This window comes from Arvicola amphibius, chromosome 7, assembly GCF_903992535.2.
Source record: "Arvicola amphibius chromosome 7, mArvAmp1.2, whole genome shotgun sequence".
In the NCBI taxonomy this organism is placed as follows: Eukaryota; Metazoa; Chordata; class Mammalia; order Rodentia; family Cricetidae; genus Arvicola; species Arvicola amphibius.
In genome coordinates, this window is record NC_052053.1 from 122,607,478 (window position 1) to 122,627,171 (window position 19,694).

Sequence of the window (19,694 nt, forward strand, 5' to 3'; positions counted from 1 at the left end):
TTGAGGCAAGTATGTAGTGAGATTCTGTCATTTAAGAAAAAAAAAAAATGAAGGGCCTGCTACATTGCTCAGTGAGTTAAGGCGCGTGCTGCCAAGGGTAACTGTATGCACGATCCTCAGTGCCCATTTGGCGGAAGAAGAGAATCAACTCCATTGTCTTTTGATAATGAATAAAATCAATAATAAAAAATGAAATTAAGAACAGTTTTTATACAGTAATTTTTTGTTTAGTTTTGTTTGGCATCCAATTCTTGAGCTGGTGTTACCAGTGGTTGTGAGCCACCTCGTGGGTGCTAGGAGCCGAGCCTCCGTCCAGCCCCATAGGACTCATAGAACTAGGGCTCTCACTGATACCTCACTCATTCTGGTTGGCATGCGTCTCTTTATACGTGTGTTTTTCCTGCATGTGTGTCTGTGCGCTATACATGTATAAAGCCTGCAGAATCCAGAAGAGGACATTTAACTGGAGTTACAAATGATTGTGAACTGCTTTGTAGGTGCAGGGAATTAAACCCAGGTCGTCTGGAAGAGCAGCTAGAACTGTTAGCCACTGAGTTATCTCTCCAGCTCCCTGTTTTTAATGAAAATATATTAGGCAAGCACACCTCTAATCGCAGTACTTGGGAGGCAGAGGTAGGTGGATCTCTGCAAGTTCAAGGCCAGTCTGGTTTACAGAGCAAGTTGCAGGACAGACAGGGCTACACAGAGAAACAAAAAGTATCTCTCGAAAAACAAAAAGTATCGGGCTGGAGAGATGGCTCAGAGGTTAAGAGCATTAGTTATTCTTCCAGAGGTCCTGAGTTCAATTCCCAGCAACCACATGGTGCCTCCCAGGTACCTATAATGAAATCTGGTGCCCTCTTCTACCATATAGGCATACACGCAGGCAGAACATTGCACATGCAATAAATAAATAAATAAATAAATAAATTGTTAAAAAACAAAACAAAAAGTATCTTATATAAGTGTATGAACAAGCATTGGACTATTCAAAGAGGGGAAGAGAGATAGTATTTGTTTATTATGGGCCAGGTGCTGAAATAGCTTTAATTTCTCCTTTATGATAACCATGTAAGATGTCATTTCTATACTGTCTTTGCTTTACACATGAACAGATAGGCTTAGAGAGACTGCAGAGCTGCTGTTTCCTGCTGTGCCTGGCCATCTAGATCATGACTGTGGCGAGTGGGATGGTGGAGAGGGAATGGTGCTTGCTATCAGGCTGGTGACCTCTGTTTGATCCCCTGGACACACACAGTGGGAGGCAAGAGTTGATTCCACATGTGGTCCTCTGACCCTCTACTCCTGAGCTGTACCAGTAAACAATGAATGTCATTAAAAAGACCGTGAACTAGTACCTGGTCTTGAAATAGAGACATTAACTATGGTGTGTACTGGTTTTATTAGATGTAAGGAACAGGGAATACTTAACTATTGGAGGAGAGTAGGGTTTCAAATTAGTGCTGTTGCTGTAAGTACTTGCTATTTGCATGGTGATGAAATTTGTGTGTGAGTATTATAGTGGAAACAGAAACTGTGGAAATACCACATATTTACATATAAAATTATGCATAGTGTTAATATCTTGTTTGGTGATCCTAATCATATTATGCTGTCTTCCACTACAGATGTCCCCCTCGTACTTTTCTACCAGCTCTCTGCAAAATCTTTCTCGATGAGAGTGCCCCAGACAATGTGTTGGAGGTGACAGCCCGAGCCATAACATACTACCTGGATGTGTCTGCAGAATGCACCCGAAGGATTGTAGGAGTAGACGGAGCTATAAAAGCACTTTGTAATCGTTTGGTGGTGGTTGAACTTAACAACAGGACCAGCCGAGATTTAGCTGAACAATGTGTAAAGGTAAATATTACTTATATCATTTGGAGAATAAAAACTGTTTCACTGAGAAAGTAGAAATAAGTCACCATTCTTTTGAGAGTGGTGAAGGGCATTAGAATTGACAGTCAGGTGGTACCAGAGCCCTGGAAGAGCTGGGGATGAAACCTCTGGATGACAGCTGTGGGGTGAGATGCTTGCCTGTTCTGCTTCCTGCTGTTCAGTTCCGGTAGTCACTTAGCTTGAGAGAAGCTCTTCATGCTTCTGCCCAGAGCATGCTTCTGTGTATACAGATAGTGACAGAGTTCACCATGACCTACAACAGTACCACCCTGTACAGGCAGTCTTCTAAGCACTCATCAGGATAGTTCTGTAGGTGTTGCCACTAACATCGTATCTATTTTACATATGCAAAAAAATCAGTACACTGAGCAGGTGGTGGTGACCCTGCCAAGATTTAAAGCTTAGAAGTCTGGTTTTAGGACCCATGGACTTAGCTATTTTGCTATCATCTCTAGAGTAAACTGTTTTAGGGGCTCCAGAGCTGGCTTAGCAATTTAGAGAACTTGCTGCTCTTGCAGAGAACCTGAGTTTGTTCCTAGCACCCACACTGGGTGTCTTATAGCCCTTCACAACTCTTGTTCTAGGAGGACCTAATTCTTCTGATCTCCATGAGTACCTGCACTTGTGTGAGCATGTGTATACACACACAGACACACACACACCAGTACCAAGTCAGTAGTTTATTAGAAATATTTAGTGAGCGTGTTTATATTATATTGTTTTATTTTATATTTTTGAGTCAGGATCTTTCTATGTAGACCATTATGTTTTATAATGTTCTACATTTTAGATTTGACTGATTGATTTTATTTTTTTCTTTTTTTGATTGTTTTGAAAATAGGGTCTTACTATGTAGCCCCAGCTGGCCTCAAAATCAGAGTCCTACTTGCCTTTAACTTCCTTTAGAAAGCTTTATTTGTGGGGTTTGCCATGCATGCTGTTTCTTGTCACGTAATTCGTATTTTGTAGCGTTGAAAGGTGTATATTGTAAACTCCTATTACTGGTAATAGAAAAACAGTGACCAAAGAAAGCCTGAGACCCTTGTTTGACTGTTGATTCCAATTCAGCTATCTTCCTAGAGTAGCCAGCTCCTAGAAAGAGTAGCAACAGGTGTACTTTCTAAGAGCACTGAAATCAGGGCTGTGTTTGTGTAACTCTCCTGAAAACAGCCAGGACAAGGTCACATGACATCACCTCTTTACAGCTCTAAACGCGGATCCTGGTGAGTGAGGTTTGATTTTATTGACCATTTCATTCTTTTCTCTCTTTTCCCCACATAGCATAGGTTAGCATTGTCCTTACTGTGCAGCCAAGAATGGTTTTGAGTTCCCAATCCTTCTGCCTGAGCTTCCCAAGTGCTGGCATGACAGGCTTGCACCACCCCACCTGACTTATATCAGTTATTTTTCATTGATTATAGGTTGCATTTATAAGGCTTTCTATATATTGGGTTGATAGAAAATTGAATTTCACTGCTTCACTTCACTGTTTGGAATGTCGCTTTTACATTTGGAGTCTGTTCTGCTCTCTGTGAAGCTGACAAGCTACAGTCAGCGTTGCCTTCCTCTGTTAATTTTGTGTCACTGTTGTAGGTGTTGGAACTGATATGCACTCGTGAGTCAGGAGCGGTCTTTGAGGCTGGGGGTTTGAATTGTGTTCTTACCTTCATTCGTGACAGCGGACACCTGGTTCATAAAGACACCTTACACTCTGCGATGGCTGTGGTCTCACGACTCTGTGGCAAAATGGAACCTCAGGATTCTTCTTTAGAAATTTGTGTAGAGTCTCTGTCTAGTTTGTTAAAACATGAAGACCATCAGGTAAGTAAATTGTATTGTAGTCGCTGAGTTTTCAGAAAGAATTTGATAATGTTCCCTCTTTAGAACTGTAGTACTTTAAAATTTGAGGTTTTCACTTGGCTTACTTATCTAATATTTCTACACCATAAGTTTTGGAAGGACAATAAAATGTGTTTTAAGGTGGGTGCTGTGGTCCAGACCATTAATCCTAAACACTCAGAAAAAAGAGACAAGCAGATCTCGGAGTTTGACTGGCCTTGTCTACATGCCATGTTCCCAGGCCAGACAAGGTCACACAACGAGACATTGTCATAAAACCAACAAAACAAACCTGTTTAATTATGAGAATGATATATTTACTAAAATTTAAATGTTACAGAGGTAGCCGTTTTTATAGCTGTACTTGTATTCAGTAACATTTTGTTGACTTAGTACAGTATTTACTGAAAACAGTAGGCTAGATCTTACCAAAGTAAAGTAACCTAGTATTTATATAATATTATTTATAAGGTTTTGTTGAATTGCTATACTTTAAAAAATAAAAATAGTTTTCATGCCTTTTTTTCTATTTAGATATTACCTCACCTGCAGTCATATTGGCAAATTTGTACATAATAACAATTTATATTTCAGAGTATTTACTGTCTGTTTACCTCCTTTATATGCCCTACCTCATTTGAGCAGACAGATGGGTTATGGGAGCATTATTACACTGTTTTGCAGATGAGGACACAGGCCTTTGGACAGGTACATACCTTTCTCAGATCATGAGATGAAGGGAAGGTGGAACTGCCATTCAAGTTTAGATACTTCAGATAAAGTATCTCTTTGCCCTAGCTGCTTTCCATTTGGTGTTTGTATGGAAATGACTTGATGCTAGCTCTCTGGAGGATGTGTTACTTACTTTGCTTCTGCACTGTTAGGTTTCAGATGGAGCTCTGCGCTGTTTTGCATCACTAGCTGACCGGTTTACTCGTCGTGGAGTGGATCCGGCTCCCTTGGCCAAGCATGGGTTAACTGAAGAACTGTTGTCACGAATGGCAGCTGCTGGTGGTGCCGTGTCAGGACCATCTTCAGCATGCAAACCAGGCCGCAGCACCACGGGAGCCCCCTCTACAACTGCAGATTCCAAGTTGAGTAACCAGGTGTCGACGATTGTCAGTCTTCTCTCAACACTTTGCAGAGGCTCTCCACTAGTCACACATGTAAGAATGCTTCTGATGCCTTGCTTTTTATCCTTTCAGAAAATGTCATTTTGTATAATGCAAATATTACATGTTTTTCTCCATTCTCTTTTTAGGATCTTCTGAGATCAGAACTTCCAGACTCAATTGAAAGTGCATTGCAGGGTGATGAAAGATGTGTGCTTGATACCATGCGTCTGGTTGACCTCCTCTTGGTGCTATTATTTGAAGGACGAAAGGCCTTACCCAAGTCTAGTGCTGGATCTACGGGCAGAATCCCAGGACTGCGGAGATTGGATAGTTCTGGGGAACGCTCTCATCGGCAGCTTATAGACTGTATTCGAAGTAAAGATACTGATGCACTCATAGATGCAATTGACACAGGAGGTCAGACATTTTTCTCTTAAAAATAAAAACCATAGCCAAGTGTGGTGGCAATGCCTTTTAATCCTGGTTCTTGAGAGCCGAGGAAGGCAGATCTCTGTGAGTTCGCGGCCAGCCTGGTCTACGGAGCTAGTTCCAAGACAGGCTGTCTCAAAACAAAACAAAACAAACAAACAAACAAAAAACCACCAAGCAAACAAACAATAAAAACATAGAGAAACTCTATCTCAAAACAAAACACAGAAATGAATGAATAAATAAATAAATGCCATGAGATAAGGAACCATAGGCCATTTCTAGTTTATAGTTTTTGGGCAAGATGCTTAGCTTGCTGACTGTTTAAATAGTCTTCCTCTCCCCCATATGTAGCTGTGCAGTTACTGCCTGGTGCACAGTAGTGTTTTGAGCACATGTTCACTGAGGAAGTTGAGTGTCTATAAAGTTGGAATTTACCCACTTTATAATCTGAAAGTAAGATTCCTGATCAGTTCTTTTAATTTATTCATTTTTATTATGTGTGTGGGTGTTTATTTGCCTTCATGTATGTATGTGCACTGGTGCACTTAGAGGTCAGAATTGGATTCCTTAGAACTGGAGTTCTAGGTAGTTGTGAGCCACTCTGTAAGTGCTGGGAATGAACCTTGGTGTTTAGCAAGTACAACAAGAACTCTTTCTGCATCTTCTCTCTAGCTTTTATTATGGAATTTTAATATAGATTTTAAGTACTAAGGTTAAGTGAAGGGTGCCCAAGAAGAAAGTAAGATGCATGCACAGGTAGATGTGAGCTTCTCAAAGGAGTCATGCTATTTTTCCATCCTTATTTCATGTTTGTTTTTAATGTTTAAAACCATGTAATCGTTCAGTGATTCAGTGCCTCCATCCTCCCCATTTCTCAGCAGTTTTACTCTGCAACTCTGACTAGCCTAAAACTTGGCAGTGTAGACTAAACCAGCTTAAACTCCCAGTGGTTCTCTTGCCTCTGCCTCATGGTGTGGGGCTGTAGGTGCGTACTCCCATACCTGGACTGATTTAACCTTTTTATAATACTTCTTCTTAGTTGAACTTAGGTTTTCTGCTTATTTATTGCTTTATACTGGACTCAAATATGTAAAAATCTTATCTCTGTACTTAATAAAATATTCATAGCAATCAGAGTTGATTAAACTTTAGAAAAGTTGAGTATTTTATTGGCCTTAAAAACAAAAGATTTTCTGTTTTTTCAACTTTCAGCCTTTGAAGTAAATTTTATGGATGATGTGGGTCAGACTCTGTTAAACTGGGCCTCTGCGTTTGGAACTCAGGAAATGGTAAGCCAGTAAAAGGTAGTGTTTGAGTTTCAGTGTTGAAGGATTAATAGAGCAACTTTGTGGTTCTTTATCATATTCCAGGTAGAATTTCTTTGTGAGAGAGGTGCTGATGTTAATAGAGGCCAAAGATCATCATCATTACACTATGCTGCATGTTTTGGAAGACCCCAAGTAGCAAAGGTAAAAGCCAGGGTTTTCAAAATATTGTTATCTTGTGCTGTGTGTGTGTGACTGTCAGTCTGCATGTGCATGTGATGGCATGTATATTGGTCAGAAGACAGTTCTCTATGTTCCATCAGGCCAGTCAGAGGCTGAACTCAGGTCACTAGTTTTGGTGGCAAGCCTCTTTCCCCATTGAGCCATCTTACCAGCCCCATGCTGTTGAAGCATGAATTTTTAACAACTATATGATTCAGAAATTAGAATGACAAAAAATTTCTTTGTGGTAAGTTTATACTTCTATGCTATCTACATCGATTTCTCCAATTTTCCAGAATAACTGGTTTTAATTAGTTTTTAAAAATTGTTTGCAGTGTTTCTTAAGCAAAAATATTATAGTATTTTCCACTTTTGAGATTCCTTTGAATACTTTGAGAAGCTGAAATTCATGAGCTGGAGAGATGGCTCAGCAGTTAGCATTGGCTGCTCTTCCAGTGGAGTTGGGTTCAATTTCTCAACACCCATGTGGCTGCTACAACCATCTGTGTCTCTGGTACCAGGTGATCTGACAGCGTCCTCAGGCATCATGTGTACTCATGGTGCACAGATATACATATAGGCAAAATGCCCAAATACTTAACATAATAATAAACCATTAAAAAACAGATCGAATAAAAGTGTTCATATCAGGTATGTGATGGGGACTCTAGTCTGTTGATTGTGAAATAATGTGGCATAATGAAAGGTCAGGTGTAGCTGGATTCAGCTGTCAGCCCATGTATAAAAACGGCTGTTCTTAAGTTTGTCTGTAGAGCAGTTGTAATACTGTCCGGACTGTTGGGAGAATTAGGAAAAGACAACACACGCTGGTCAGTGTAATAGTCGGTGCATCTTAGGTGCTCGAGGGATCGCTGGTGTTACTGTGTTCAGGAGTTACTGTCTCACTAGAGAGCTGGTCTCTTCCAGCTCAGTCTGGCAATTTGAACTGGCTAGATTTTAGAGAGAGCCAGGCCTCTCCTGATACTGGTAACAGTCAATAAGCAAAACAGAGTTTTTGTTTTAGAGAGAATCCTTCCCCCCGACTCCCCCCTTCACTCCCCTTCTGGGTATCAAACCTAGCGTAGAACATTTGGTGCCAGCTCTGTTTGAGGTGTTTTTAAATTGTATTGATTCTGTCATCAAAAAAAGTGTTTGAGCATTATGATTAAATAATCTTGAGGTTATAAAATGTTTAATAGGAATAGAGGAAAGGGACAAATCTTGATGTATTTTTGGTCGAAGAATTGGTAATTGACATTGTATTGTGAGATTGATGGCCAGGACATAGACCGAGTAGTACTTCTGTTAAAGTCAAAAAACGGGAGGAAAGAGGGAGTGTGACAGATTCAGATTTCAATACAGCTTATTTGAGGGGTAGTCAATAATCAAGTGAAATTTATGTATGTATGGTTTTGAGATATGGATATCAGTCTTTAAAGGAATAGGTACAGAGTGAGGTTTGTATTAGTATCTGTAAGATTAATTCTGGGAAGCTTTTTATCTTATTTGTTTGTTTTGAGACTGGGTTTTTATGACTATCCCTCACTGTCCTCGAACTTACTTTGTAGACCAGTCTGGCCTCAAACTGAGAGGTCCTCCTGCCTCCCAAATGCTGAGATTAAAGGCATGTGCTACCACTGCCCAGTTCTGGGAAGCCTTTAAAAATTATTTTATTTTAGGGGCTGGAGAGATGGCTCAGAGGTTAAGAGAATTGCCTGCTCTTCCAAAGGTCCTGAGTTCAATTCCAAGCAACCACATGGTGGCTCACAACCATCTGTAATGGGGTCTGGTGCCCTCTTCTGGCCTGCAAGCATGTACACATATACAGAATATTGTATACAGAATAAATAAATATTTAAAAAAATTACTTTATTTTATTTTATATGTCTGTGTGTGCTTGAGTGTATGTATGTATGTCCCACCTGTTTTCAGGAGCTGTTGTAGGTCAGAAGATCAATAGGATCTCTGCAACCAGATTACAGGTGGTTATGAGCCACATGTTATTGTGGGAACCGTACCTAGTAAGTGTTGCTTAGCCATCTCTCCAGCGTATGGAAAACCTTTCAGCTATAGAGCTGAATAATATAAGAAATGCTGCTGAATTTAAATTAAACACTTTTCTTCATAAGACTCTTTTACGGCATGGTGCAAATCCGGATCTAAGAGATGAAGACGGGAAAACACCATTGGATAAAGCTCGAGAGAGAGGCCACAGTGAAGTAGTAGCTATTCTGCAGTCTCCAGGTGAGCTGTGTGTGCTGTCCTAGGCCTTCTACGTATGTGTTCAGCTTCCCCTCCACAGACGTATAACAGCATAGAAATAAACCATTCTTAGAAAGCCAAATAACTCTGCATTTTGTGTGTGTGTGTGTGTGTGTGTGTGTGTGTGTGTGTGTGCAAACAGTGGATAAACCTTCGACATCTTATTGTTCTGTGCCCTTAAAAAATCTTATTAATTTTTAATGATGTGAATGTTTATGTGTCTGTGCATGTGAATGCAGAGCCTGTGGAAGCCAGAAATGAGATCCCCTGGAGCTGACGTTATAGCTGGTTGTGAGCTGCCTGACATGAATCCTGGGGACTGGGCTCAGGTCCTCTGAAAGAGCAATACATGCTCTTAAACAAAGTCATTCCACTGGGCCCTTTTCTATGTTCTTCAGACTAGTTGTATAAGTTCAGAATGGAAAAAAAAAATCTAAATTTAAAAGATTTGGGGTTGTCATATAAAGAATAATTAGAAGCTGTGTAACTAGAATGATTTGATTATTTTGAAATTTTCAGAGTAGGTAGGACTCTTTAGTTTGCAGTGCTGAGAATTGAACATTGTTCCCTAGGTAATTTTAGTTTGAAATGAGTATGTATTAACATTTTTTTCCTTGAAAGACATTGTATTTCAAAACACATTTTAAAAAATAATGCTTCATAGGTGATTGGATGTGTCCAGTCAATAAAGGGGATGACAAGAAAAAGAAAGACACAAGTAAAGATGACGAAGAATGTAATGAGCCCAGAGGAGACCCAGAAATGGCACCAATATACTTGAAGAGGTTATTACCTGTGTTTGCACAGACGTTCCAGCAGACTATGTTGCCTTCAATAAGGTATTCATACTATGCTTAAATTCTCTGATGCTATGATTATATCTTGTTTTTGAGAAGGATCTGGCATTTGTCTTAAAAAAATATAGTAAATATAAATTAGGTTAGAAGTGGGAGTATCATCTTTTCTGGTTTATTTTATTTTATATTTTAAAATATGGTCTCACTGTATAGCCCCAACTAATCTAGAACTCAGTATGTAGACCAGGCTGACCCTGAACTCTCAGAGATCTGCTGGCTTTCTTTTGGGTCACCAACCCTGACTTAATATTAGTTATGAATGCTCAGCCTTAATTTATGTTGTTTCTTGTTAGCTCTTATACGTAAGCTGTTTCTGTGTATCTATGTTTTACCTAGGGGCTTTACCTTTTCTTTGCTTTTGTATGTCTACTCCATGTTTAGTTGACTGGTTGGTTACTGCCTGACTGGCCCTGGGTGTCTTCTCTTTTTCCATTATTATCTCCTCTAACTCTCTTGTTCTTATTCTCTCTGCCTGCCAGCCCAGCCCTGCCTATCCATCTATGCCTAGCCTTTGGCCATTCAGCTTTTTTTTTTTTTGGTTTTTCGAGACAGGGTTTCTCTGTGGCTTTGGAGCCTGTCCTGGAACTAGCTCTTGTAGACCAGGCTGGTCTCGAACTCACAGAGATCCGCCTGCCTCTGCCTCCCGAGTGCTGGGATTAAAGGCGTGTGCCACCACCGCCCGGCCATTCAGCTTTTTATTAGACCAATCAGGTGCCTTAAACAGGCAAGGTAAACAGCAGCACATCTTTACAGGATTAAACAAATGCAGTGTAAACAAACACAACACACCCTTACATAGTTAAAGTAGTATTCTGCAACCTAAGCAAATGCAGCACATCGTTACACAGATAAAGTAGTCATCCACCACACATACCCCCCACCTCTTTATACAATTAAAATAGTCACAAAAACACACATACCTCGTTATACAGTTAAATTAGTTACACACACACAAACACACTTCTTTATAAAGTTAAAGCAGTCTCTCTCTCTCTCACTCACATACACACACAGACACACACCTCTTTATACAGTTGAAGTAGTCACACACAAACACCCTCCCACACACACTTTATAAAGTTAAATTAGTCACACACACAGAAACACACCTTTAAATAGTTAAAGTAGTCACACACATATACTCACCCACACATCTCTTTAAACAGTTAAAGTAGTCATACACATATATATCTCTTTATACAGTTAAAGTAGTGTCTCACACACGCACACACACACACATACACACACAACTCTTTCTCCCATCACATACATCTTCCCTCTAGGGCTGGGGTAAAGATTTTTCACCTCCACTCTTGGTTTCTAGTTTAAGAGACAATGTGTGAAAGTTAATAGTCTTCAAGCTCGTGTCCACAAATGAGAACACACGTGTCATGTGTCTTTTTGGGTCAGGATTATGTTACTCGTAATGATTGCTGAGAGTTGCATGCCTTACCTGTGAATTTCACTGGGGGAGGGGCATCTGAACAATAGTCTATTGTTTGTGTCCCACATTTTCATTATCCACTCACCAGTTTGATGGACATGTGTACAGTTTAGAACAGCCGTAAACATGGATGAGCATGATATCTCTAGAGTAGGATATGAGTCCTTTGGTTTTTTTCCACAGATATGGTACAGCTAGCTCGTCTGATGGATCTTTTTCCAGCTCCTGAGGAACTGCCATGCTGTGCATAGTTAGCACTTCTGTCAGCACTGAATCGATGCTACCCCTTTAACATGTCCACATGGGCATTTGGTTTTTGATGTTTTTAGAACCATATAGACAAGTCCATACTCAAATTTTTAATTGAGTTTTTTCTTCATGTTTAGACTTTCTTGTTTTGTATGTTCTAGATATTAACCCTGTCATGTATGGCTGGCAAAGTAGTCTTCCCTTTCTCTAGACCACCTCTTCACTAAAATGACAGTGTCCTTCTCTGCACCGAAGCTTCATAACTTCGTGCTGCCCAGGCTAGTCTCCAATTTGCAGTCCTCTTGCCTTGAACTTCTGCGTGCTACAACTGTAGGTGTGAACCATCACACCTGGCTTCCTGGCCTTTAAAATCAGTTTGCAAACATGGAGGCTGTCCTCACGCATACTCAGTCCATACAAGTGGTTTTGTTTGTTTGGTTGGTTTTTATTTTAATTTATTTATTTTTCTTTTAAGATAGGGTTTCTCTGTAGCTTTGAAGCCTGTCCTGGAACTAGCTCTTGTAGACCAGGCTGGCTTCGAACTCACAGAGATCTGCCTGCCTCTGCCTCCGGAGTGTTGTGATTAAAGGTGTGTGCCACCACCGCTTGGCTCCATAGAAGTGTTTTAAGTGCTTAGATGAAGAAATCTCTCTGTATTTAAAAAAAAAAAATGTTTTCCCCAAAATGATGCTATTTTTTTAAAATATATTTTTATTTTATGTGCATTGGTGTTTTGCCTATGTTTGTCTGTGTGAGATTGTCAGATCTTGGAGTTACAGATAGTTTTAAGTGGCCGTGTGGGTACTGGGAATTGAACCTGTGGCCTCTGGAAGAGCAGTCAGTGCTCTTAACCTCTGAGCCATCTCTCCAGCTCCAAGATGCTACTTTTTTTTTTAATATTTATTTATTATATATACAATATTCTGTCTGTGTGTATGCCTGAAGGCCAGAAGAGGGCACCAGACCCCATTACAGATGGTTGTCAGCCACCATGTGGTTGCTGGGAATTGAACTCAGGACCTTTGGAAGAGCAGGCAGTGCTCTTAACCTCTGAGCCATCTCTCCTGCCCCCAAAATGCTACTTTTAATGTAATAGAAAAATACTTTTAAATGAACTTAACTTATAAAATATTGTTAAATGGGATGTTTATAAATATAAAATATTTATGTATATTTATAAAAATATAGTATGCCAACAGAGAAGCGAATTGTTATTTATGTGTTCTTAGACTTTATAAAACTGAGATAATAAAACCTACTTCATGTGGTTTGTGTATGGTTTAAAAGAGTTGTAATGTTTTAAATTATGTGAAGTAATTCCTGCCTCATAATGGGTCAGTGTGTGTGAGAGACAGAGAGAGAGAGAGAGAGACAGAGACACAGAGAAAAAAAAGTATTTTCAGGCTTTTTACCTCCTTTTTCTAAGGTTAACATGTTGTGCCAGTAGCCAAGCTGATTAAATGTAATATAGAATAGTATTTAACAAGATTATTAGGGGTGATTATTTTTTTTTTTTTTTTTTTTTTTTTTTTTTTTTTTTTTGGTTTTTCGAGACAGGGTTTCCCTGTAGTTTCTAGAGCCTGTCCTGGAACTAGCTCTTGTAGACCAGGCTGGCCTCGAACTCAGAGATCCGCCTGCCTCTGCCTCCCGAGTGGGGTGATTATTTTTGATTAGCATAATATATTACCTAAACAGTAAACATAAACTATTGTAATAGCATAGTCTTAAGTTTTTGGTATTCTTAAGTTTATGCTTTTCATTAGTGCTTATAAAATTGTTGGACACTTAAGCTTTTACTAATGCATGACTGAATATTTATCTAATTTGAGCTTTTTTGGTTTCATAAATTCTTTCTTCCCTTCTTAAGGAAAGCCAGTCTTGCTCTGATTCGAAAAATGATTCATTTTTGCTCTGAAGCACTGCTAAAAGAAGTCTGTGATTCTGACGTTGGTCACAATTTGCCCACAACACTAGTGGAAATCACTGCAACTGTGCTTGATCAAGAGGTTCGTTTCTCATATCTGTGATTCCTTTGGAGACTTGTCTGTAGCTGTCAGCATTCTCTCGTTCAGCCCACAGTAGTGTCCACTAGGAGGCGGGATGATTTGCATGTTCTCCGCCGGCGCTGCTCTCATGTGCTCCTCTTTTTCCTCCCCAGGATGACGATGACGGCCACTTGCTAGCTTTGCAGATCATAAGGGATTTGGTAGATAAAGGTGGTGATATTTTTTTAGATCAGCTGGCCAGGCTTGGTGTAATTAGCAAAGTATCAGCTTTGGCAGGCCCTTCTTCTGATGATGAGAACGAAGAGGAATCGAAACCAGAAAAAGTGAGTGATCCTCATCTTGATATGATAACAGGGTTTGTTTAGGGAAATTACGTTTAACTTAGGATGGTTTTTATAATTGCAATATAAAAATAATAATGTATCATTTTGGTCAGTTTCCTTTTATAAAGTTTTTGTTAAAATTTAAATGTAGGACAAGGTTCCCAGTGTAGTTAAAGAATATCAGAATTCTTTAGTTGTTAACATTTTGCCACATTTGCTTTATCATTTTCATAGATATTTACGTGTGTATAATTTTTTTTTGGAGACAGGATCTCACATAGCCTCCAATTCTCTTAATTCTCTGCGTAGTTGATGGTGAACCTGAACTCTACCTACCAATTCCTGAAGTTAGAGGCACAAGCCACCACATCTAGACTGCATATGTACATTTAAAAAATATTAGATTCTGCATGCCTTTAATCCGAGCGCTTGGGAGGCAGAGGCAAGCCTGGTTTACAGAGTGAATGCCAGGACAACCGAGGCTACACAGAGAAACCTTGTCTCAAAAAAACAAAACGAAACAAAATATTCAAGACTAAACATCACACAGCTCTCTATTTATACCTACTCTACCAAAATACCCAGCATATTCTCTTCCATTGCTGAGTATGGGCTGAGTATAGCACTTGCCTAGAACGTATGAGGTGTGGAATTGGGTCCCCAGCACTTGTTGAAAAGCAAATCCTTTACACAACTAATGTTTAAAAGAAAGACAACGTTCAAATTCTGTCCTTAATAACATTGTTTTCATTATCTCTCGTCTTCCCCCCATTTTTGAATGGCGTTCAGCACACTTACTGATTTTAAAAAGATGGTAAGGGTGTTTTGACCAGTTCCTTCAATGGAAGAAACTGTAGATGGGGTTCAGAATACAGGACATGGACTTAACTTGTCTAAGACCCTGGCTAGGTTCAGTTCACAGCACCCCCACCCCAACGGAAGGAAGGAAAGAAAGAAAGAAACCTCAGGGATTGAACGTGGTATTTTTTGTTGTTGGGTTTTTCAAGATAGGCTTTCTCTGTAGCTTTGAAGTCTGTCCTGGAGCTAGCTCTTGTAGACCAGGCTAGTTTTGAAATCACAAGAGATCCACCTGTCTCTGCCTCCCAAGTGCTGGGATTAAAGGCCTGGGCCGCCACTGCCCGGCTTGAACATGGTACTTTTTATGGCCACCATCTAGAATTAATAAACTGTCGATTCTCTGTCAATTGTAATCCAGCCAGACAGTGCACCTTTAGTCCTTGCAGTCCGGGAGGCAGTGGCAGGCAATCTCTGTAGGTTTGAAGCCAGACTGGTCTACAGAGTGAGTTCTAGGACAGGCCCCAAAGCTACACAGAGAAACTCTGCCTTGGGGAAAAACCAACAACAGCAAACCAACAACAAAAAACCCCAAAAAAAACCCAAGAAGAAAATAATCCATATCCTGCCATTAACAAATAATGTTAGTACTGTTGTTATTCATGCAGTAACTTTCCAGTAAATGTTAGGAATAGAGCTTGCTGGCGGTTGGTAGAGATGGAGAAGGGTGCTTGGTTTTCAGTTGTAGTCTTTCTCTGCCCTGCCAGTCAGCTCCCAAATCACCACAGGGAGATGTATTATTAATTATGAGAGCTTAGTCAATAGCTTAGGCTTGTTTTTTGTAGGTGTGTCTTCTATCTATCTGATGATTTCATTGGATAATTAATAAAGAAACTGCCTGGCCCATCTGATAGACCGGCCCTTAGGTGGGTGGAGTAGACAGAACAGGAAGAAGGAAGTGAGGTAGATGGCTCAGTCAGATGCCACGCCTCTCCTAAGTTAGACAGACCGCCATGCCTCTCCTCAGGGAGAGACGCGATGAAGCTCCAGCTCAAGATGGATGTACGCTAGAAACTTCCCGGTAAGGCACCACTTTGTGGTGCTACACAGATTATTAGAAATGGGTTAAAGCAAGATGTGAGTAAGAGGCTGAAAATAATGGGCCAGGCAGTATTTAAAAGAATACAGTTTCCGTGTAATTGTTTTGGGGCATAAGCTAGCCGGTGGCTGGGAGCCGGGCAGGATGAAAAGCAGGCCTGCCCGCAGCCCCTCACTACAGTTTTTAGCTCGGTCTTATAACTTATAACCCATTTCTGTTTATCTATGCACTGCCTCTAGGCTCCTTTAACTCATCTGTGCATTGTCCACCCTGCTTTCCGTCTCCTTGTCTCTGCCCTTCTTCTTCCCAGCATCCTCTGTGTCTGGAAATCCTGCCTAGCTATTGGCCCTTCACCTTTTTGTTGAACCAGTCAGAATTACACTTCTTCACAGCGTACAAAAAGTTATTCACAACATGGAGTAGTTTTTGAAATAGCACATATTCCATTTAGTTCCCAGGTCCTTGAGAACTTTACAATTTTGTTGCCTTTTTCTTCTTACTTTGAGGGAACGAGAGGGAGTGCCTTCTATCTACCATGTGGGTTCAGCAATTGAACTCAGGGTGTCAGTCTTGGCAACAAGCCTTTACCCACTGCACCTCCTCACTGACCCTCAGCCCCTGATGTCTTCATCTCAGGATGTAGCTCAGGCTGGCTTTGAACTTTGTCTATAACGTAAGCTGTCCTTATGTACCTTCCTGCTTCTGCTCCCAAGTGTGTCACATATCTGACAGTAGTCCCAGTTTTCATTTTCTTAGCGTTAATTTATTTATGTGTTTGGTGTGCTCATTTGAACGTGGACACTAACGTCTGGAGTCAGGACAACTTTCAGAAGTTGGCTCTCTTCCACCACCACGTGGGCTGCAGGTTGTCAGGCATAGCAACAAGAACCTTTGCCTGCTGAGCCATTTCAGCAGCCTGTTCTTGTTTTTCAAATGTTAATAAAAACTTACGGCGCCTAGGCTATAATAAAAAGTGGTTACAAGTTTGTTTTATTTCAGTTCCTAGAAAATTTTCTTAACCAGGAGTTTATGGTCACTCTTAGATACCTAGAGTTGAGGTCAGTTGTCGTTACATGAGACCCATTGTCCAAATAATACATTTTATTTACCTAAGAATTGGGTCTTAGAATTCACTTTCATTTATTTTCAATTTTTACTAGCACAGAATTATATGTTGTTGGATATAGCATGATAAAAATGATTAGTGTATGCAGTGTGAGATGATCAAATTGGGGTGATTAGCATTTCTACCTCAAACACTGGGCATTTGTGTATCCTGTGACCCTTTAGGCTCTTCTTTTGACCCTTCTGTGCTGTAGAAGAACAACTTCCTGTATTGTGGTACTTATTGCTCAACTTGACAGTGTTCCCAGTCCCTCTCCCCTCTGTCCTTTGGAGGCCACTCTTATCCTTTTCTTCCAGGGACTCACTAACTTTCCTAGGAGCGAGAGCACTTAGTGCGCTTGACATACTCTGTCCTCTACTGTTTTCCATGTTCTTTTAATTTTAATAGCTAAGTAATACACCAGCGTGTATGTGTATATCACATTTTCTTTATCCAAGGAATTTTATTTAAAAAACTTGTGTGGTGATTCTGTTATATCACAGTTTATGTATCATTACTTCATCTAAGCTTCTTCAGGTCGGCAGGCTAGAGATGTAGTGAGTTTACCCAGGCCCCAGAGTGTTAATATAAACCTCTAATCAACTGACTTTTACCACCATACCTGGATATAATATAATTTACATGATTATTATTTTAAAACATTTAATATTTACTTAATTGATGATTAGTTTTTACAGTATATGTCTACATGCAAGTAAATATGTCTTAATTATAAATCAGGTTCATCTTCATGTTTTTTAAGTATTTGTGGATATTTGAAATGAAATTATTTCCCACATTTTATTGGCTCATTCCACACATTTAGGAAGATGAACCGCAGGAAGATGCTAAAGAATTGCAGCAAGGTAAACCATACCACTGGAGAGACTGGTCAATAATTAGGGGAAGGGACTGCCTATACATTTGGAGTGATGCTGCAGCTTTGGAACTCTCTAATGGCAGTAATGGATGGTTCAGATTCATCCTGGATGGAAAACTTGCCACCATGTATTCCAGTGGCAGTCCTGAAGGTGGATCGGATAGTTCAGGTAAGACTTTGTTCCAGCTAAAGGATTTGGTTTATAGTTTAACTCATAGGCTTGTCCCTGTATCAGGAATTTCTTTTTAATAGAGAAAATTACTGTACTATATCTGGGAATGGCACTATATGTCTGTAATCCTAGTACTGGGAATTGGAGGCAATTAGATAGATAGATAGGCTATCTAAAGGTCCTGCTTCAAAGAAAAAAAAATGTACGATGAAAATACCTCATAACTGTCCTGGAATTCACTCTGTGGACCAGGCTAGCCTTGAACTCAGAGATCCCTACTTGGCCTCTGCCCTCAGAGTGCTGAGATTAAAGTTGTTTGCCACCCCTACACCCAACTCACAAATAACCCTTTTTTTTTTTTTTTTTTTAATGTGACAAGGAACAACATTGTAGCTACTTTTAATCTAGTTGGTCTTAGGTAAAGCTTTTTTTTTTTGTTAAGAAATAGTAAATTGCATAAATTGCATAGGTGTATAGATGGCTCATTGTATCTTTTCTCAGAAGCCTCATTTGTAATTAAAAATAAAAACATCTGTAGAGTTGCTTCAAGCCTGCACGCCTATATAGGTCAGACCAGTCAGAGGAATCTGAAGAATAAAACTCTATTAGTTCTTTATAAAAATTGCATTTCAATAATCTGGTCTATTTGAAAGGGTAGATTTTTAATAAACAAGTCTTTTGTCTTTACAGAAAGCAGAAGTGAGTTCTTAGAGAAGTTACAAAGAGCCCGAGGCCAAGTGAAGCCGTCCACTTCCAGTCAGCCCGTACTGTCCGCACCAGGGCCCACCAAGCTCAGCGTAGGGAACTGGTCAGTGACGTGTTTGAAAGAAGGAGAAATTGCTATCCATAACTCTGACGGTCAGCAAGCTACAATACTAAAAGAAGATTTGCCTGGTTTTGTATTTGAATCTAACAGAGGAACTAAACATTCATTTACTGCAGAAACGTCTCTGGGTAAGTGTGGCTGCGCGAGCCCTGTGGTGAGAGTAAGCTCAGATGTGGGAGTGTCATACAGTGCATCCCGTGTTCTCTGACATCGTTTGCCTCCCTCCCTCAGGTTCAGAGTTTGTGACTGGCTGGACTGGCAAAAGAGGCAGAAAATTAAAATCCAAGCTGGAAAAAACAAAGCAAAAGGTATATCTGTACAGCGTGTTTCTCTCCCCCGCCCCCCTTATGCTCAGTGGAAACTTGAGGAGCAGCTGATAGCACTGGGAAGATTAAACATGTAATTTAAGATTCCCAAAGAGAACATTTTTAGTTAGGCCTTTTCCCCTTGTTAATTATTTGCACAATATTTGTATATATGCACCAACATTAAAACCAATGGAAATTGGAATGGGGAAAAAGAGTGAAACTTCAGTGTTTAAATATTTTTTAATTTTTTAGGCCAGGGAGATGGCCCAGTGGGTAAGGGTGTTAGCTGCCGAACCTAACAGCCTGGGAAACTCAGACACTGGAAGGAAAGTCTCAAGTCCCAAATGTTGTCTCCTCCACATGAGCTCTACAGTACACGCATGCACACCCACGCTAAGTGATAAACTAAAAGATGATCATTTTACTTCCTAATCCTGATTTAATACTTCGTGATGGTGGTTCTGGATTCAGATAGTTTTAGTGCTTGATATAATGGCTGAACGTAGGACGTTAGTGCCAAAGAGTCCACGAGTATAGTGTAGAGCACTCACGTACCCGGTTCCCAGCGCCACCCACAAAACAAGCCCAGACCA

General features: G+C 40.1%; 1 protein-coding gene across 4 annotated transcripts in view; it reads left to right on the forward strand.

The window, feature by feature from the left end:
* Hectd1 (HECT domain E3 ubiquitin protein ligase 1) overlaps window positions 1–19,694 on the forward strand; it is a 91,732-nt gene that overhangs the window by 23,670 nt on the left and 48,368 nt on the right. For all 4 annotated transcript variants that reach the window (XM_038335702.1, XM_038335704.1, XM_038335705.1 and 1 more), the window contains exons 3-15: window positions 1,629–1,863; window positions 3,496–3,723; window positions 4,626–4,907; window positions 5,003–5,273; window positions 6,501–6,577; window positions 6,659–6,757; window positions 8,905–9,019; window positions 9,702–9,876; window positions 13,455–13,593; window positions 13,746–13,916; window positions 17,742–17,964; window positions 18,658–18,921; window positions 19,025–19,101. In XM_038335702.1, coding sequence (XP_038191630.1) covers window positions 1,629–1,863; window positions 3,496–3,723; window positions 4,626–4,907; window positions 5,003–5,273; window positions 6,501–6,577; window positions 6,659–6,757; window positions 8,905–9,019; window positions 9,702–9,876; window positions 13,455–13,593; window positions 13,746–13,916; window positions 17,742–17,964; window positions 18,658–18,921; window positions 19,025–19,101 — 2,356 coding nt within the window. The remainder of the gene's footprint in view (window positions 1–1,628; window positions 1,864–3,495; window positions 3,724–4,625; window positions 4,908–5,002; window positions 5,274–6,500; window positions 6,578–6,658; window positions 6,758–8,904; window positions 9,020–9,701; window positions 9,877–13,454; window positions 13,594–13,745; window positions 13,917–17,741; window positions 17,965–18,657; window positions 18,922–19,024; window positions 19,102–19,694) is intronic.